The sequence below is a fragment of the Panthera tigris genome, chromosome D1 (genome assembly GCF_018350195.1).
Source record: "Panthera tigris isolate Pti1 chromosome D1, P.tigris_Pti1_mat1.1, whole genome shotgun sequence".
In the NCBI taxonomy this organism is placed as follows: domain Eukaryota; kingdom Metazoa; phylum Chordata; class Mammalia; order Carnivora; family Felidae; genus Panthera; species Panthera tigris.
The window spans coordinates 38,933,026-38,953,828 of NC_056669.1; the positions used below are offsets into that span (position 1 = coordinate 38,933,026).

General features: G+C 39.2%; 1 protein-coding gene across 4 annotated transcripts in view; it reads left to right on the plus strand.

Moving 5' to 3' along the window:
• The window catches only part of MRE11 (MRE11 homolog, double strand break repair nuclease), a 76,841-nt gene extending 56,661 nt beyond the window's left edge, over positions 1-20,180 (plus strand). For all 4 annotated transcript variants that reach the window (XM_007079032.3, XM_007079035.3, XM_007079034.3 and 1 more), the window contains 4 exons: positions 4,193-4,251; positions 7,553-7,620; positions 14,535-14,616; positions 17,446-20,180. In XM_007079032.3, coding sequence (XP_007079094.1) covers positions 4,193-4,251; positions 7,553-7,620; positions 14,535-14,616; positions 17,446-17,502 — 266 coding nt within the window. In that variant the 3' untranslated portion in view covers positions 17,503-20,180. The remainder of the gene's footprint in view (positions 1-4,192; positions 4,252-7,552; positions 7,621-14,534; positions 14,617-17,445) is intronic.
• The last annotated feature ends 623 nt before the right edge of the window (positions 20,181-20,803 follow it).

The following is a 20,803-nucleotide window of genomic DNA, read 5'->3' on the forward strand; positions in this document are numbered from 1 at the left end:
TATTGTAGATAGCTCTTCCTTTCTCTATACAGAGCTGTCAAGCCAGTGTGAACATTTGTCCAGATCAACAGGTCCCCAGGAAAAAGGATTCTGCTTGATTCTCTGAGTTCGAGCTTTTTTTCCATTTTTGCCTGTTACTTCTTTATGTGATCAGCAATTAAATACCATTCAGAATTTTTTTTTTTTTTTTAATGTTTGATGGAGCATTTTGGGTTGCTTTGAGCAGCAGTGTTTGTCTCAACAACCTAGCCCTCAGTAAACAAGTAGCAGAGGTTTTATCCGTGTTTTCTTTCTTTAAAACTTACATGTGACTGCCTCCTTTGCATCTAAAACTTTCTATCTCATAAGGTTTTTTGTGAGCATTTTTTCACATTCTGCCATCAGCGCCTTTCAGAACTACTGCACTTGTGAGGCTTTCCAAAGACCTTCTTTCCTGAGTCCTGCTGTTACCCATTGATAATGTGGAGTAAAGCTTCTGTTTGCATAGAAAAGACAAGAGACCAGTTATAGTGCCTTAAAATGTTCACCGATGTTCTTTTTTTTTAAAGTAATAATAGTCATTTGTAAAAAGCAGCTATAGATAAAAGACAAATTAATGTGAAACTTAAGATTTCCTGACTTATGTTTAGGAGAAAATCTAAATGTGGTGTCTTTTGCAGCAGATGGTGAGGTTAAGAACCTGGGGTTTGGAGTCTGACATGGTATGGTCGGCCAGCTCTTCACTGGCTGCCTCCATGCCCTTGCCCCGCAAGCACCGGCAGAACAGGGACTGAGTCATTCTTTTTCATCACCGTATCCATAGTGCCTGGCATAGAGCAGATGCCCATTAAATACTGGAGAACGACTGAATAAAAACCCCTTAGAGATTGTATAGCATAAAGGTTAAAAGCCTGGTTCTAAAGTCAGAACTATTGGTTTGAATTCTGACTCCTTGATTTACTAGCTATGTGTCTTTCAGCACATTAATTAGGCTTTCCATCTTCAGCGTCCTCATCTGTAAGATGGGGTGATGATTGCATTGATCTCATTGGGTTATTTTGCAGATTAATGAGAAAATACATGTGGAATATTTGGTGTAGTATATATACATATTAAGCCCCCAGTAAGAGTAGACTGTTTCTATTCTATAAGCTTCGGATCCCTTAGCTATAAAATTGACAGTATAAAATTGACTCCACAGAGAAGTTCGAAGTATCAAAAAAACTTAACACATGTACATTACTTCGCACAGGATTTAGTAAGAATCCAAGGGAATGATTGCTGCTATTAGTATTAGTGGCAATGTTTACAATAAACTTAAGAAAATGGATGTTTTATAAATGTTAGTCTAAATTTGTGTTTTATGTAAATCCATTTGGTCTAATGGATTTACAATTGAACTGTCTCCAACATTGGGACTTTTTTTGAAAAGTGAAATGGACTTGTTAACATACATGTGTAAAACATTTTCATTAGGTTAGATTTGGTGGTAAGTCTCTGACAAAATAACCATGGGGTACTAACTGTATCTACTATAACTTCAGGATAAAAGCATCTTTAAAACTATAGCTTCCAGTTCCCTACTGTAAATGGAGGTATGAAGAGATACATAAAGGTAAAATTCTATTATAACAAGCCCCATGGAGTGTAGAGATTTATTATTGTACCAGAATTGTATTGGGAAAGGTAGATATTACACTTACAGCCAGCAGCAGTTACAAGTAAGAGTTGACAGCCCAGAGTTTTCCATTGAAGTTTTTCTGTAGAGGATGGGGACTGAGTGAGTGGTGCCTCTAAAGACTCTGTGTTTGGATTTAATTTACCATCCTGGCTACCACTACTCCATCTACTACCACTGCTGCTAGCCACATTATTTGAATGCCTGCTACATCTAGGCACTTGCCCAAACGATTTACATGAACTGCCTCTCTGTATCTTCTCAACCGTTTTCTGCACGAATTAATTATTAACACTATTGTATAGGTGGGGAAACTGAGACTTAAGGAAGCCAGGGGGCCTTGGCTATAGTTACCCAGCTAGTAAGTCAAATGAGTTTAACTCTACAACCACCATACTGTATTGCTTCCTAACAGAACTCAGTGCACATTTTTCTGATGATTTAATTTACCTCACTGATACTTGTTGGGGATAAAAAGATAGGGCTCCTGTTTTCAAGGATCTGAGAGTTTGAGGAGTCAATTAGTGAATAATTATTGAGCAGAAATATGCTTTAAGAGTCATGACGGCTGGCTTTTTTTATTCACTTGCCCTTATTTAAAGGTCTTTTGAATAGAGTTAGAATGTGAGGCTCCAGTAATTGAGAGTAGAGTAGATAAGAACTTTGCTTCTGCTCTTGATCTCTGTTCTCAAATAGACATCACAAGACTGGGAATAGAGCTTGGAATAGGAAAAATGAGCAGGTCATAAATTTAGGCTAGGTAGAAAGATTCCTGAGTTTTCAGACGACGGTAATTTTTAGCTTTGTGGGATTCTTTGAGTGTTTGACTTTTTCAAGGCCTCGTATATTTTTTTTCCTCCTCTAACCTTGTTGTTTAGTTTGGGGGTTGTCTTGGGGGGAAACATTATTTTGTATTAGGAAACTGGTAACGCTTGGGAGAAAATAAACCTCTAATTGGCATTTTGAAGTTTCTTCTGGGTTTTAAATATTACGCACCCAATTCTGGGCTTTTTGGAGGAGAGGGGTTAGTTCCCCATACCACCAAGCAATTCTTGGACATCAGCTGGGTTTCCTACAATTCAATTCCATTCTGACACTGCCTACCCAGAGGTAGCATCGCATTCCATGGGTTAAGGGCTGAGTCCCACACGGCTGCTTCCATTTCACGTGCCAATCATAGGTCTGCGTGGTTAAACTTGTGCTTCTGACTGGCTCTCAATCAGTCTTTCCCATAATTCCCTCTTTGGGTTTAGTTAATTTGCCAGGGTGGTTCACAGAACTCAGGAAACTAATTTATTCACTAAATTACTGGTTTATTACAAAGGATATTAAAGGATACAGATCAGCAGCCAGATAAAGAGATAGGAAAGGGAAGGTCCTTGTATCCTCAGGGAGTTCGGGGGCTGGCACCCTGGCATGTGGAAGCTTTCTGATTCACTACCTTTAAGCTCACCAGATCCCTCCTTTGGGTTTTTAAAGCAGCCTCCTTACCACTGATTGATTAAATCATGGACCATTGGTGATTGGTTGCACCTCTGGCTCCAGGCTCCTTTCTTGGAAATCATGGGGTGGGATTGAGTTCCAACCTTTGATTTCCAGTTGGTTCCCTAGGTAAGCAGCCCTCAGCTGTCGGTGTGGTCCTAATGTCACTTCATTAACATAGCAAAAGACAATTTTATGGCGCTCATTACTTAGGAAATTCCTAGGGTTTTAGGAGCTCTGCCACAAATGGGGACAAAGACCAAAATATATTTCTTGGACACAGAATCCTAAGCAGGCTCCAGGCTCTGAGCTGTTAGCACAGAGCCCGACGCGGGGCTCGAACTCACAAACCGTGAGATCATGACCTGAGCCGAAGTCAGACGCTTAACCGACTGAGCCACCCAGGTGCCCCTGTATTTCTTATTATAAAATCTGAAAATCATGGTTTTGGTCTTTGGAAAAATGAAGGGTCAGCTAAACTTCATGATTCTAACTAAGTTTATAAAGCTAAAATGTAAGGATTTAAAGGGAAGTTTTATAATAGCATAGAAGATACACTGTTTTCTAGAATTTTCCTCTAGACTGTTCCTTAGGTACAGAATATGGCTAACAAAGTAGAGGAGAATAAGAAAGACCTTACTGGAACCACATGGCTCCTAATATAGCCCCAGGGAAGGGTATTGCCAATTATAAGAGAAGGAAGGCATTAGAAGGGTCACCTTCAGTGTACCTGGAGTTAAATCCATTAGGTGATCAGATTTTAGCTTTCATGTATTTTTCTATAAAATGTTTTTAGTGTAGGTATGTTTATGAACACTGCTTGTTACTATATTTGAATAAGCCAGGAAATCGTGATACTGGCAGCTAGGCATTGATTTATTTGAACATATAATTTGATGTCCCTTTGATTTTACACAATAGGAAATGGTTTTATAATTGGTCATCATGGATATTTGTAGATAGAGCTTACAAAATCTTCAGCTAAAGATGTGACAAATTTTCCTAAGTTATTTTAAGAGTTACATAATGGATGTTTCTTCTTTTGTATCATAGCCTTTAAATCTACAAGACAGCAGCCTTCCCGAAATGTTGCTACTAAGAATTATACAGAGGTAAGAAAAAAGTTTTTATAATTGGTTTTTAATAATTTATGATCCTGCATTCTGAATTGTCAATTCTTTGATCAACAAAGTAAACAAGAGAAGGATAAGTGTGGAGTGTTAAAGCTGGAGAGAACTTTATGAATTATCAAGTCAGGGCTTCTGGGATTTTTTTTTTTTTTTAATAATGGATCTTGTGATTAGAAAGCCATAAATGTATGTATCCAGGAATATTTTTAAGGATAACAGTGTGGAGCCAGAAAGGTCTGTGCGTGGAATATTAATATCGCACATAGGAGTTCAGTGCATATAGAGGTCTTAGTAAATCTGGCTATCTTTTATTATTTATACTCTCATAATACTATGGCTTGTGCCTTGATGGCTTGGAGCTAGACTCAAGACAAACCAGGCGGTCAGAATCTGAGGACCTCTGTGTTCAGATTTAAAAATAGGCCCTCTGCACCTCCTTTGGATTCCAAGAATTTGTATGGGCTTGACTCCCCTATTTCCTTACTTTCAAAACCCACTCACTCCTAAGCCAGTGTTCTTCCTTCTGTGTCAGGGTTTCTCAGTAGCAGCACTACTGACCAGATAAGTTTTGGACCAGGTGAGTTTTACTGTGAGGGACTGTTCTGTGCATTGTAGGGTTTTTAGCAACATCTTGGCCTATACCCTCTAGATGCCAGTAGCAAGCCCCCCTAATTGTGTCAATCAAAAATGTCTCCAGAATAGGAGTGGGGGTTAAAAATCCCCTCCAGATGAGAATCCATGGTCTGTATAATACCTGCCCCAGCAGCATTTTCTCAAATTTCTTTTAATCTTTTGAGTATGTGACACAATTGATCACCCCACTTCTCCAGGAAACTTCTGTCCTGATTTTCATTTTGTTCTTTTGTCTCTCTTCATCTTTCCCCCCCTTCTTCCTGTTGTCACTGCTACGTGAGTGTACCAGTGCTAGCTTTTGTCCTGAGCTCCATTTTATTATTTACATTCAACTGTTGTCTGCTGTCACTTCAAGATCATCATATCTAAAAAAATTATAATCACATCCACACGGTAGCTTCTTTCCTAGAGTTTTCTAATATAAGGCAGGAACATGAGTTCAAAAGGAACAGGTGGTGCTAAACTAACTTTTTTTTCACTTTTTAACTGTGGTTACACATTGGTAGATTAGAGGAGTATTGAATACATTTGATTCCTTCAAGGCACAGAAGACAATCTTCTGATAGTTTTATGACAATGCAGAAATATTGGCTGGATTCATAGCTTCTTAGACAACTGCATTTAATGATTTTTTATTAATAGTTCAGTGTCAGCCTAGAGGGGGAGATCTCAGGTGCTGTCTTTTCACTGTTTTGTCCTCGGCTTCATTAGTTAGTTGACGACATAGCAACTAAGTGTATTAAATGTCAAGGTAACACTAAATGTAGAGGAAGAAGTAGTATTTTGGATGTTAGTATCAAGAATCACAAATATCTTTACTGGGGCCTGAAACTACCAAATGGTGTTTAACAGGGATGAGTGTCATAGAAAGCTAGATATACAGTACTTTCCACATGGTCTTATACCAAATTTTAAACTGGAAATGGTCTCCTCACTAGAACCCAAGAAAATCACAGGCACTGTCTGCACGTGACCCTATGTGAGTCATTCACCTTAGGTGCCCTGGCTGCCGTGGTGTCCAGGAGAAAGGCGAGCTCAAACACATTATATAGAAAGAATACCATTTATGATTGAAGACATTGGAGGGAGGTCAGGCTAAGCTTCAGTTTTAACAATTGCTCTTCATGGGGTTTCTGCCCCCCTTTTTTTGTGACTTTTTTGGTATATTTAAAAAAGATTTTTCTTAAAAAAATAAAAAAAAAATAAATAAATAAAAAAGATTTTTCTTGTGATTCAATTATTCTTTTTTTTTTTTTAATTTTTTTTTTAAACATTTATTTTTGACCACCTTACACCTGTCAGAATGGCTAACATTGACACCTCAGGCAACAACAGATGTTGGCGAGGATGCAGAAAAAGAGGATCCCTTTTGCATTGTTGGTGGGAAGGCAAGCTGGTGCACCCACTCTGGAAAACAGTATGGAAGTTCCTCAAAAAACTAAAAATAGAACTACCCTATGACCCAGCAATTGCACTACTAGGCATTTATCCAAGGGATACAGGTGTGCTGTTTGGAAGGGACACATGCACCCCCATGTTTATAGCAGCACCATCAACAGTAGCCAAAGTATGGAAAGAGCCCAGATGTCCATCGATGGATAAATGGATAAAGGAGATGTGGTGTGTATGTGTGTATATATATATATATATGTATATATATATATATATATATACACACACACACATACATACATACATACATACATACATACATACAATGGAGTATTATTTGGCAATCAAAAAGAATGAAATCTTGCCATTTACAACTACGTGGATGGAACTGGAGGGTATTATGCTAAGTGAAATTAGTCAGAGAAAGATAAAAATCATATGACTTCATTCATATGAGGACTTTAAGAGACAAAACAGATGAATATAAGAGAAGGGAAACAAAAAATAGTATAAAATAACAGGGAGGGGGACAAAACAGAAGAGACTCCTAAATATGGAGAACAAACTGAGGGTTGCTGGAGGGGTTGTGGGAGGGGGAATGGCCTAAATGGGTAAGGGGCATTAAGGAATCTACTCCTGAAATCATTGTTGCACTATATACTAACTAATTTGGATGTAAATTTAGAAAAATAAAAAATGAAATTTAAAAAAAAAAAAGATTTTTCTTGAGATTCAATTACTCTTTTTTTTTTTAAACATGTATTTTTTTTTTTTTTTTTCTTTTAACGTTTATTTATTTTTGGGACAGAGAGAGACAGAGCATGAACGGGGGAGGGGCAGAGAGAGAGGGAGACACAGAATCGGAAGCAGGCTCCAGGCTCTGAGCCATCAGCCCAGAGCCTGACGCGGGGCTCGAACTCACGGACCGCGAGATCGTGACCTGAGCTGAAGTCGGATGCTCAACCGACTGAGCCACCCAGGCGCCCCTAAACATGTATTTTTTTAAAGAGAGAGAGACAAAGCCCAAGCCAGGGAGGGGCAGAGAGAGAGGAAGACATAGAATCCGAAGCAGGTTCCAGGCTCTGAGCTGTCAGCACAGAGCCTGATGCAGAGCTCGAACCCACGAACTGTGAGATCATGACCTGAGCCGAAGTCAGACGCTCATCTGACTGAGCCACCCAGGCGCCCCTCAGTGATTTATTCTTATTCAGGTGTTCCATTTCCATAAAAACTACTCCCTGTTTTGTTTTTCCCTTAGATGATTGAGGTGGATGAGACAGATGAAGAAGAAGACATGTTTCCTACCACTTCAAAAACAGAGCAGAGGTAGGTGCGGTGACTTTGTGCAGAAAGAAACATCTGAAGAAACTTAAAATTATTCAGAGCTCTACTTAACACATTTTTCTGTGCCATAGAAGTTTTAACAGATTTATTTTCCAACTGGTCAAGTAAATAGAGAAGTGAAAAATAGATGGAAGGCTGGTTCACAGAGTTGGTGCAGCATCATTAGAAGTGTTTTTCAACGGAATTTACTCTGTAATCTGTTTCCTTTTGTCTGTATTACCCAAAGATTTTCCCGATGGAGTTCTAATTTCCCGATGGAGTTCTGTTAATTCTAATTAACAGAAAATAATTTTGTATATTTCTTAATAGTTGATTTCAGCTTCTCTTCTTTGTTGTCACATTTTTATATACTGAGTTACACAGGGTGCTGTGCTAAATAAACACTGAAAAGAGGATCATGTTGGCTTTTTCTGCCCTTGAAGCACTTACTTGTGTGCTTTTCCCTGTCCTTTTGGTTTTTGCCATTTTTGCTGTTACTGTAAGGGTTGACTTGATTCACTATTGCCATGTTCTCTGTGTTCATGTTTCAGGTGAACACTGCTTAACTTAAGCTCAGTTAATGAAAATTTCTACTTAAGAAAATAATCAAGAGCTTCTCTTAACAGAAATTTTCTGTGTGAACATTAAATTAGGTCTGATGGGGGACATAGTAAATGTTTTAGCATGGTTACTGCCTTTAGGCAGCATAAATTATAGTGGAAAAGAGAGATGAACACATTTCAGTCCATTAAAGGATGATGAGTCAGTACATAATCGTGTGTGAAATTTTATGATACAGACTAGGTGTGAGTGCTTATAGGCCCTTAGAAAACGGAGCAAGAATTGTGGGCTATGAAAAAAGAAAAGGCTTTATAGAATGAGTAAAATCTACCTGAGATTTTGAAGATAGGAATCATCTGGAGCAAAGAGGTGGAAAAGGACAACTGAGAGTGATGGCCTGAGTGGGAGCTGTGGCACTAAGCGGGAGAATGAGAAAAAACTCTGCCTCCGTGTTTCTCACACTGTTTTTCATGATCTCAGCCTTTTTTCGTTACCTAAGGATAAAAATTAAATTTGACTTAAATTAATTAAAATAACTTAAATTTAATTTCTCCCTAACAAGAGAAATTAAATACTAAAGAATGAAATTTTGCTGGGTAGGATTGAGTTTGGGAAGGGTCAAAACCATTGTAGTATCTCCGTATTTTTCACCCACCCCATCTCCCGGGACCAGTTTTAATTCCTTGGGTGTGATGTTGACCCCACCGAGAATATATGCTTTATGTGAATTACGGGTCTGTGTTGGAAAAATTGGTAGGTATAGTTCCCTATCCACTTATTTCTTTTTTTTTTTTTTTTTTTTTAACATTTATTTATTTTTGAGACAGAGAGAGACAGAGCATGAACAGGGGAGGGGCAGAGAGAGAGGGAGACACAGAATCTGAAACAGGCTCCAGGCTCTGAGCTGTCAGCACAGAGCCCGACGCGGGGCTCGAACTCACGGACCGTGAGATCATGACCTGAGCCGAAGTCGGACGCTTAACCGACCAAGCCACCCAGGCGCCCCTCTATCCAGTTATTTCTAGGGTTAAACAGTATGCTAGGAGCTGGGGCTAGAAATACAAAAGAAATGTTTCCTTCCTTCAAGGAATTTCCACGTTAGCAGTACACTAATTATAAGGCACTAATAATCCAACAAGATGAATGTTTTATTCCAGTGCATTGAAATCTGAGGGAAGTGACAGTGTCTTCCTAGAATAGGTCATTGAAGGCTTCACAAAGAAGGTAGGTCACATCTGGGCCAATGATCAACAGATGTGTAAAAATGCTTAAAGGAAATTGTAAAGAATTTCTTCTGCCGTTGAAGGTCTTTCTAGCTGGGCTGAGAACCAAATTGACGTGAGACAGATTAACAGGAGAAAATCAAATTTAATTTTGTACATAGGGGGTAATCCACACAAACATGGCAATTCCAAATATATGTGTCATTCTGAACTAAGGAGAAGAGGATGGGGGTCTGGGATGGCAAAGGGAAGGAAAGCAATTCACAAGAAGATTATAAAGTGTAAATGCTTAGTAAATAAATGTTTGCCGGGACATTCAGAATCAGTAGGACAAAGAGGACTTTGATCACACAGGCCTTGCTAGGTTTCTCCTGTTTGTCATACCTTAATATATGTCATAATGTAATTATCTATGGTGATAGCTCTCTTTCTGGAACAGGTCCTCTACTAAACTCTTTGTAAGCATTTGAGAGAGAGGTAAAGAGCTTTTCCTGAATCTGCTGGGGTTTGATTGCTTCTTAACTCAAAATAATCTTCATGCCAGAGTGGCCCATCTTGGTGTGGCCTGCCCTTGGCCCCTACCAAGTTATCAGGATGCAGCAGTAAACAGTAATGTCATAGGCCACAGACATCTGCTCTGAAAGGGTGATCTGGAAAGGCCTCTGAGGAGGCCTCTGAGGAGGCTGAAATCTTACTGAAAGAGACGTGGCCTTGCCTAAAGCACAGGGAAAGGCACATGTAGAAGTCTCTTGAAGAAGAAACAAGCTTACTGTAGACTAAAACATGGGAAAGAAGGAAGTTGGTATAAGAATAGGAGAGGCAGGAGTATATCATGAAGCAGGAACAGTTGAGCAAGGTAAGGAATTCGGACTTTATTATAAATGCAGGGGGAACACGGAAGGATTTGGGGAGAGTAGTGGCTCCGTGGGATTTACATTTCTAAAGGCTCCCTGTGGTGCAGGAGGCAGGGCACCAGCTGGCTGACCTGAAAGGCCGGTGCTGCTGTGGGGAGTCCCTGGACTCCCTGGAAGAGAGATGATGGAGACTTGCGCCAGAGTGGTAGCAGGGGAAAGGGAGAGAATAGATGGTTTCAGGTTATGTTGTGAGGTAGACATGACAGCAGTTGGGGATGGATTGAACATTTGGAGTGAGGAAGAATGGCGTAGCAGGGTTGATTTCCAGGTTTCCTACTTGAACATTCACTGCCATACACTGAGAAAGGCATAAAAGAAGAGAAACAGATTTTCGTAAAGGATGATTGGCAGATAATCAAAAATTCAGCTTGAGACATGGAAAGTTTGAGATGCCTGCAAAATTGACTTGAAGGGGGTTGGTCATAGGCAATTGGAGATCTGAGTCCAGAGCTGAGATCAGAGGTTTGGATGATCACAAAATTTACTTCTAAGCAGCATATAACTGATACACTGATACTTAATGAAGCCATTGGAATGGATTGATCACCTCGAAAGAGAAGGTAGAGACAAAAGAGGGCTTGTGTTCCAGTACCTGGGTTTCAACCTTTAGAATTTAGGAAAAGTAGGAAAGGCAACAAGAAGGACCTGAGAAAGACCCAGGAGAGCATAGAGTTGCCAAGGCCAATGCCAGCCTTTGTAGAAGGAGTACACAATACTGTGATGGGCTCAGACGCAGGTTAGATTGTATATTTGCAGTCCGTAGTTGAGGGTCATTGAGGTAGTTAGCTCATAGAAAGATTTACTTGAATTTCTCAGTCTTGAGTTACTGTCTTCAACTTGAGTCCAGTATCAATCAGGACTCCTTTGGTTCCAGTCGATAGAAACATAACTCAAATTTGCTTAAGGAGAAGGAGATTTATTGAAAGAATATCCATACTTGTTTGGTCATTCTTGTCTTTGTGAATTAAAACACACAAAAACAGGTGTAGCCTTTGGAGGTTTTTTTCAGTGGCGCCTCAGTAGTTGAGAGGAAAAAGAAGTTTAGCTTGCATGAAGTCTTTATTTTTCATTATTGGAATGGTGAAAATGCAACTTCAGTATGTTTGACATATATTTTCAGGGTATTAAAACTCGTGATGTTGTTGCCATTTTGGGCGGTCTACTTTTCAGAAGAATAAATGTTGACTTCTTATTTACCTATGAGGTAATAATAGTAACTGAATTGCTCAGTCAGGCACTCTTCTAAGTCTTTACATGTGAATTAGCCTGTTTGGTGCTCACAGCCATGCCAGGTATTCATGGTTAGAGCTACATTATCCTGGGGTGCCTGGGTGGCTCAGTCGGTTGAGCACCCATCTCTTGATTTCGGCCCAGTTCATGATCTCAAGGCTCATGAGTTCTATCCCCACATCGGGCTCTGTGCTGACAGCACAGAACCTACTTGGGATTCTGTCTCTCCCTCTCTCTGCCCCTCACCTGCTCGCCCCTGCACATGGGCTCGCTCTTACTCAAAAAATAAGTAAATATTAAAAAAAAAAAAAAAAAAAAAAAAACTCTGTTATCTCCATTGTACCTTTGAAGAAGGCGAGGCACAGTAGGTTAAGTGGCTTACCTAAGATGACCCAGCTAGTCACACAGCCAAGACATTCTGCTCCAGAACTGTCTCTGTTGTCACTTCTGAACTTAATAGATTAACCTCTCAAACCGTTGTGCAGGCAGCAAGAATCATTTAAATGATGAGAGGCAATTTAGAAATTAACATTTTGGCAGTAGATCTGAAATCAGCCATGGCAGATTGGTATTTCTGATGACAGCAACTGAATGACATGATTTAGGCTGGTTTTGAAGAATTATATTACTAGTGGCAGGGTTTGTATGGTTACCCTGATTATAATTTACAGCAGTTAAGCTCTGCTACTTCCTAGGTATGGACCTTGTGCAAGTTTTTTTTTTGTTTTTTTTTTTTTTTTTTACTTTTCTGTGCCTGAGTATCTTCATTTATAAAATGAATATACTAATATTTACTTCATAGGGTTATGAAGCTTAAGTGAGTTCACGTTTATCAAGGACTAAGTACAGTGCCTGGCACACAATAACAGCCCTGTAAGTGCTTATTAAATAAATTAAGTAACACGCTAGGGAAAACAAGCATAACAGGAGGAAGGGTAAGCAGTGAAAGCACTAATATGCTTGCAGTTAACTTGAAAACAGAAATAGCTTCCAGTTGTAAGATCCCTTTCTGCCAAATAGGCAATGGAAAGCCTGCTTTTCCCTGGAAAAAGTCGTTCCAAACTCTGTCCTTGTACTGAGAATAAGAGGGCCCTTCAGGTTTGATAGAGCTGGCGGATAATAACGACCCTCCCTTTAAAGCAGCAAGTACAAGAAGACCCAGCCCCACTGGGCCAGGGGGAGGAGCAGAGGTTGAGAGGATTCTATTAAACGTTGCAGTGGCAGGGAACTAAGGTTTTTGTGGCACCTTTTATGTACCAGGCACAATATAAGGCCAATTTAACATGTTGCCCTGTGTTTATAACACTGCTACAACTGACTTACTGGCTGAACATCTCTAGACGAGGAACTCTAATTTATGGCCCCAAATGCTAGCTGAACAAAAATGGAGAAAACTTATACAACTCCTGGCACTCGATTTGATACACCCTTCTCCCTTTATTTCTTTCCCTCCCCTCTGCTGATTTCTAAGGATAGGGGATCCTTCACAGATGAGATCTGTAGGTCTGTGGGGTCTCTGAACTAGGATTCTTGTTATGATAAGATGAGCCACCATCCATCATAGATGACTGGCTTGTCTCTGGGTTCCATTGGTTATTGGGGAGACATCAGAGGCAGAGTCACATCTCAGTGGGTGTTTCCATAAACCCCACCCCTTTCTCCAGGCCCCCAACAAGAACTTATTAACCTAACTTTGCCACCTGGGCACTATGACTTTATGCTCTTGATCTGCTTCCTGTCACAGATAGAAGCAAGTCAGCAACTGATCAGGTAGTTCCTGCTTGGGTCAAGTATAGATAGAGATGGGCACTCCCCAAATGGGTCATTTGATAAATGTCCTTGATCTGTACTTCTAAAACCATGTTGTTCTTCAAGTTTGCTTGACAAATCCTCATGTCCTTTACTTTTATGCATAAGAACCTGTGGATTTTTCTCTCTCCTTCTGACACAAGACCGCTTGATTCTCAACCTGTTTTCCAGACAAGACCTTCAGACATACTTCCTTTGCTGTAACAACATCCCAAAGCATAATAATAAATTATTAACTAAGAATTGACAAATGCTGCTTTCATTTAAGAGAGAAGTCAGCAAACTTTCTTAAAGAGCCCAATAATAAATATTTTAGGCTTTTCAGACCAAGAGGCAAAACTGAAGATATTCTGTAGGTATTTATATAACCATCTAAATGTACCCCATTTCAAAATGTGAAACCATTCTTAGCTCACAGGCAGTAAAAAACCAGGCAGGCTGGATAGGCTGCATGCTCTAGTGATCTAAGAAGACAGAATTCTTATGGATAAAAAGACATACGAATATAAGTTTCATTAATTAGCACAAGTTAAGCTTCATAAGGATGGGAATCTTGATCTTCTTGTACACTGATATTTCCCAAGACCTATCAGAGTACCTGGAAAAGAGCAAACACTCAGTATATATTTGCTATTTGCTTTGGATTGAACACAAATCATATAACGACGCAACCCTAGAAAGCAGTGAGCCTTTCCTAAAATCGTTTTAGCCTGTTGAAGAGACAAAACTGATATTTGAATAAAAAGTATTTCAGTGTTGCCACAATTTTTAGGAGTGGGGGCTGGTAGTAGACGCATGTTAGTAACATGCTGAGCCCTATACTAACAAGCAAGTATCAGTGTAGTGTTTAATGTATGTCAGGCACTGATCTGAGTAAGTATATTAACACAATTAATCTCTAAAAATTATTATCCTCATTTTACGGATGAGGAAATTGAGGCAGAGAGGCTAAGTAACTTGCCTAAAGCCACATAGCTAGTAAACAACAAAACTGGAATTCAAACCCTGGCCCCAGAGTCCTTTTTCTCACCATTAAGTTTTTATGTTGCTAATGTACATTAAAGGGAAGGTATTAGCTAATTTTATTCGTGGCTGCTACTAGAATGAAACATTTAGCTAAAAAGGCACTTCTGATGAATTCTGATTCATTTTCCTTGTTTTTTCCATGTTTCTGCCTCAGGTGTCCGAGCACATCATCATCATCAAGCAAGCGCATGTCCCAAAGCCAAATAGCTAAAGGGGTCGATTTTGAATCAGATGAGGTAATAAAGTAATATTATTCAATCTTCTTTAATTTTTAGCAATTCATAAAATTTAAATAAGGACTGGGGCACCTGGGTGGCAGTCGATTGAGTGTCTGACTGTGGCTCAGGTCGTGATCTCACAGTTTGTGAGTGCTTTCAACACAGAGCGCGCTTCAGATCCTCTGCGCCCCGCCCCCCCGCCGCCCCTCCCTGCTCGCGCTTGCTCTGACACGCTCTTCTCTGTCTCTCTGTCTCTCTCGGTCTCTCAAAAATAAATAAACATTTTTTAAAAATGTAAATAGGGACTGCTAAGCTAGTTGCTGGAAATTATTTTTTAAAATAGTTTCATTGATAACCTTCCTTTGAACTGCACTTAAGATGTTAAGAGTCCGTAAGTAGCATCTGTTGAGTACCTGCAAGTGTAAATACTCGGACGTAAAAGGCCTGCCAATTTTTGAAATAAGATAATTTGCCCTGTTAATGGATCAGAATAGTTGTTTTCAGCATCTGTCATTTATATTTGGAGAAGTGATGAAATATTCTTAAAGTTTTTAATGTTACTTTAATAAAATATTTGTTAAGTACCCACTGTATGCTTTACACATTTCCTATATAAAATGGTATGTGGTGGTGATTCTCATTCACAAAGGTGTTCAGATATGCACTGAAATATTAAATGGCAGGATATGTGAAAGAAACCAAGTGAAGACAAGTTGAGTCTGGGCCAGAAAAGGAGCAAAGAAGGAATAGGACAAGGCAGACTCAGGACTTGCCTCTTGGTTTTATTCGTTTGTTGGTTCAGCTACCTTGAATTAAATAAAGTCTGGCCTTTCCCATTCCTCCATGGAGGCCATTTGAAAGGACTTTGCTAGTTTTTTGTTGAATTGTTTTAAGGCGTTTTTTTTAAGTCTGTAACCTCTTTTGTTTATTTTTACTTAAAAAGTTTCTCAATTGTGACAAAAACACGTGGCGTAAAACTTGCCATCTTAACCATTGTTCGGTGTGCAGTGCCCTCATGTTCAGTATGTTCACTTGTTATGCAGTGGATCTCCAGAGTCTTTTCCTCTTTCGGAGTTAAAAATCTTCACCTGTGGAACAACTCTTCATTTCCCCTTCCTCCCGGCCCCTGGTAACCACTGTTCTTTTTGTTTCTGTGAATTGGACTGATTTAGATACCTGCTCTGAATGGAGTCATAAGTCTTTCTCTTTTTGTGACTGGCTTATTCTACTTAGCACAGTGTCTTCCAGGTCCACCCCTGCTGTAGCGTGTGACTCACACCTTTCATTTTGAGCTTCACCTGTTGCTATCATGTCCCTGTATCCCAGCTGAGGTTCTGAACCAGCTTGAGGAGAAGACTCACCAACAGTTCAGGCTGCAGAGAAAAATGGCACCGTGAGCTCAATCTACCTATGGAAAAAACGAATATGTTTTTTCCAGGAGGGGGGTGAGCAGTTAACATTAATTTGTTAATTCCCAAGCATCTAGATAGACATGTGGTTATATGTTACAGTTAAAGATTTGTATATAGTTCATGTTAACTGCAAAGAAAAACTGTTGACTAATTATTATGCTCCAATTTGGATTTACCTCTGGTTTATTAATAAGTTCTGCCTTTGATAATAGCAGAAAATAAATAAAAAAATGTGAATGAGTTTGTATTTTTCAAGGCATCCATTTCTTACCAGATAGCCAACTTAGCTAACATTTGAATGTGTTAATACCACCAACAAAGCCTAACACCAAATAATTACCCCTTTTTATCAGTGTCTTAAAAGAAACATAAATTAAAATTTTACATGCAATTTTGCTTTCTCTTCTGAATATTTAAAAGTTTTTAGCGGGGCGCCTGGGTGGCTCGGTCGGTTAAGCGTCCGACTTCGGCTCAGGTCATGATCTCAAGGTCCGTGAGTTCGAGCCCCGCGTCGGGCTCTGTGCTGACCGCTCAGAGCCTGGAGCCTGTTTCAGATTCTGTGTCTCCCTGTCTCTCTGCCCCTCCCCTGTTCATGCTCTGTCTCTCTCTGTCTCAAAAATAAATAAACGTTAAAAAAAATTTTTTTTTTAAGTTTTTAAATAACTTTTTAAATAAAAATAAATAAAAGTTATTGCCTTAAAGCAATTCAACAAATTATCCTCAACAAATTTTATATTTTAGGCTTCTCGAAGGTTTTAGTTTTCCTACTCTTTAACTAAATTCTTCTGATATTCCTGTCAGCTCTTAGTATGCCTATAATCTGCAGCTTAGTTCCAGCAAGGGACCTCTTTCATACTGCTTCTTTTCCCAAAAAGACATTTGAAAGATTGATTTGCTAGATGTTTTTTTGCAGCAGTCTGAGAATAGCTAGCTATCTCTAGCATAAAATAGGTAATGGGAGATAAGAATTACAGCTATTTCTCAGTTAGGCCATGTGGCTTCATTATTTGGGGGGGGGGGGGGGTGTGAGTTTCCAGAACATTAGGTAACACCAGTAATAATATGTAATTGGAAAAAAACCTACTCAAAAACCAAATAGAAATAATTTGAAGAGTATTAATTTTCTTGGCTTCCCCACATCTTTTTTGCCTTTTCGGTTAATAGAAATGTGTATGGTATGTATTACAGGTGTATACACACACACACACACACACACACACACACACACATCAGGAGCAATTATTTTGAGTGCTTCTTAGCAAGCTACTAGGGAAGGGAAAAGTTCATATTTATAAGGGATATATAAAACTGAGTGCCTTCCTCATGTGAAAGGAGGAAATGGCCCTTACTGGTGGTGGTGTTTACCCAGAAGCACTTCTGTCTTGCCTCAGTGAAGCATGGAACAACCACTCATGTAACATTTGTGTCATTGCAGGATGACGACGATGATCCTTTTATGAACACTAGCTCTTTAAGAGGAAACAGAAGATAATATATTTAATGGCAGTTTGAAGCATTCAAGGTTCAGGAAAAATCAAAACACTGCAAGCAAACAGTTTACAGTTGAAGATTTTTTTAAGTATTGCTGTTAATTAAAGAATTTGAAAGAGACTTACTTAACAGAAAAACTTAACGTATAAGAATTTGTGTTTTGACGTATAGTTTTGTGAACATGACTCCTTTAATTGAGAAACATCCCAATTTGAGGACATCCAGAATGGCACTGGTTCTCCATACTTTTTAATCTAGTTCTTAACATTACCTGGGGATGCTCTACAAGATCAGAATGTTTTCCTTACATATATTAGCGTACATCTAACTGAATGAGGGCTTTGCTTAAATACCATTCTTGAGTAAGGATTAACAGAAATCTGTCACTCTATGTTTCTGCTTCATTATCAAAGACTCAGTATTTTAATGTAGTTACATTTAACCAAAGTTGAGGAAAAGAGCTTATAAAACTTAACCTCCTTGTAATTTTAATAATTTCTAAAGATTCTGGATTTCCTGAAGGTAAAACAATCTGTAAAACCGTGCCTAAGCTCATTGTTTGTTACTAAGTGTTGTTCTTTTTCTAATGTTTGTGATCGTGTCAGCCACTGAGACTTTGAATGTTAGATGTATCTTATACTTTGAATAATTAGATATATTTGTATTAAAAAATAGAGCAGTCTCTGAATTACTAAGTTTTTGATTTCAGTTGTAGCAAAGATTTTAAAAAATTGTGTTCCCATTCAGCAATAGTCATTTTCTCTATTCTCCATTATTCGTGGTTCTCTCTTTCTCCTGTGCTATAGCTCTCTCCTCTATTTCTAGGAGGAAAAGCATTAAGAAAGATTTATACTTAACTATATCTTTCTTAGAAGATAATTGAAGAACGTTTTTTAGATACAGTGGTCAGTTGGTCATTATGATTATATTAGATTAAAATATTAAAATACAACTTCTGTGGGATATCAGTGCCAAAATTTCATAGTAATAACATTTTATCTTAACATCAGACAGAGTTCCACAAATCTTAGTGAAGCAGCCCGTGTTAAGTTCATATTTTCTCCCATCCAAGTACTAACCAGGCCCAACACTGCTTAGCTTCCAGGATCAGGCACATTCAGGGTTGTATGCCCGTGGACAAGTTTGTATTTCTTTACTGTGTTCAAGGGGGGTATAAGAATTGGACCTCTTCAGATTTAAGTTCAGTAATTTCGTTCTCTGTCTTAAGACTGTTAAAACACCCTTAGAGTGTTCCTTCCTATCGTCCAAGAGGTACCTATATTTAAAGACTCCTTAGGGAATTTGTAGATCTGGGCGGTACAACAAGCACACATTTCTTCATCTGTAGAGTTATACACTTGACTGAGCAGTAGTCATGATTATTGGCACGGTCACACCTGGACTGTGTCAAATTATAAAAGAACATTTGCCTGGTGGCTGTCTCCATATTATAGCCCTTTGAAATGGCCTAGGCCTGGGATATAACCTTCTATTGGGATAAAGTGTGAATCTGTTTTAAATATTAAAAAATATATATTTTCTGTACCTAGCTTGAGCGTAAGGATTAGTTTAGCAGGTAGTATTAATCAGTGAAGGCGTTGTCCTGCGAAATATTCTCAGGTCCATGGGCCCACATCTTTAATACTCCCAGCAGAAATGAAACCAGGAGTGAGAGTTGCTTTCCCTGCAGAATGGAAGCTGGTTTGGGCAGTGGTGTGTGGGCAGCGTAGTGCCGCCCCTGCACAGCGGGCGTCTGTTAATGGCCCTTCTCACCTGCCGCCAAGATGTGCTCGGGCGAGGGGCATAGTGAAGGAGACAGTGACAAAAGCATCCTGACCAAGTCCTACGAAAAATGAATAAGACTTTCTCTTTTTCTGAAAATTGCTCCATGGTATAAAAAAAAAAGGTACTAAGTGTAACGCAGTTAGCTCCTAGGAAAAGGGATCCCAGGGCAGTGAGAGGTGAAACCCTGTTCACTTAATCCGAATCATTTTGTTAACGGTGCGTGTCACGTCCTGGAAACAGGAAAGAAAATCCTTTCTGATTGGATATTGTTGCATAGTTTCAGTATGCCCTTGGTACTTACTGTTGATGCAGTGAAATCTAGGGGTTTGGTGGGAAGTTTTCAGACATGTTAGTGTAGGTGTATAGAGGTGATTCCAGATGATTGCAGAGTACCCCCAGTTGCTCTTGGAGGCCAAGAAAGCAACGATGAAAACATTCTGAGGAAAAGAGCCTTCCATCATTTACCAAAGAATATACCTCTTTTTGGTGTTTTGTTCCTATCATAAAAATACAGCAGTGCATTTATAAGGCTAAGAATGAATTGTAATTCCAGGAAATTCTATAAATATATGACTGGCCAGGTGCTTAGGAATTTTAAGCATTTAGGCGTAAGACTTCATTCAGGTACATAGAAACCTTTCTTTTCCCCAAAATAAACCTTTAAAATTACAAGGTACAAGAACAGGAAAGTCATGTGGTTTAATAATTGTAAAGTCAGCACTCATGACATCTCTATGCAGGTCAAGAAATAGAATACCACTCGTGCCCTGGAAGCCCCACCCAGTGGCTCTCCCCTGCCCTCTGACTAACCAGTCTTTTGACTTCTGTCATGGAGAAGCTTTTTTATTATTATTACGAAATTTATTGTCAAATTGGTTTCCATAAAACACCCAGTGCTCATCCCAACAGGTGCCCTCCTCAATGTCCATCACCCACTTTCCCCCCCCTCCCACCCCCATCAACCCTCAGTTTATTCTCAGTTTTTAAGAGTCTCTTATGGTTTTGCCTCCCTCCCTCTTTTTTTTCCCTTCCCCTCCCCCATGGTCTTTTGTTAAGTTTCTCAGGATCCACATAAGAGTGAAAACATGGTGTCTGTCTTTCTCTGTATGACTTATTTCACTTAACGCTCTCCAGTTCCATCCACGTTGTTACAAAAGGCCATATTTCATTCTTTCTCATTGCCACATAGTATTCCATTGTGTATATAAACCACAATTTCTTTATCCATTCGTCAGTTGATGGACATTTAGGCTCTTCCCACAATTTGGCTATTGTTGAAAGTGCTGCTATAAACATTGGGGTACAAGTGCCCCTATGCATCAGCACTCCTGTATCCTTTGGGTAAATTCTTAGCAGTGCTATTGCTGGGCCATAGGGTAGGTCTAGTTTTAATTTTTTGAGAAGCTTTTTTTTTTTTTTTTTTTTTTTTACCACAAGGTGGTGCCTCCACCATCCGATGGCAAATAGGATGATGCAACAGCAAATCTGAACCGAAGAAGTTAGTATAGTTTTGCAAT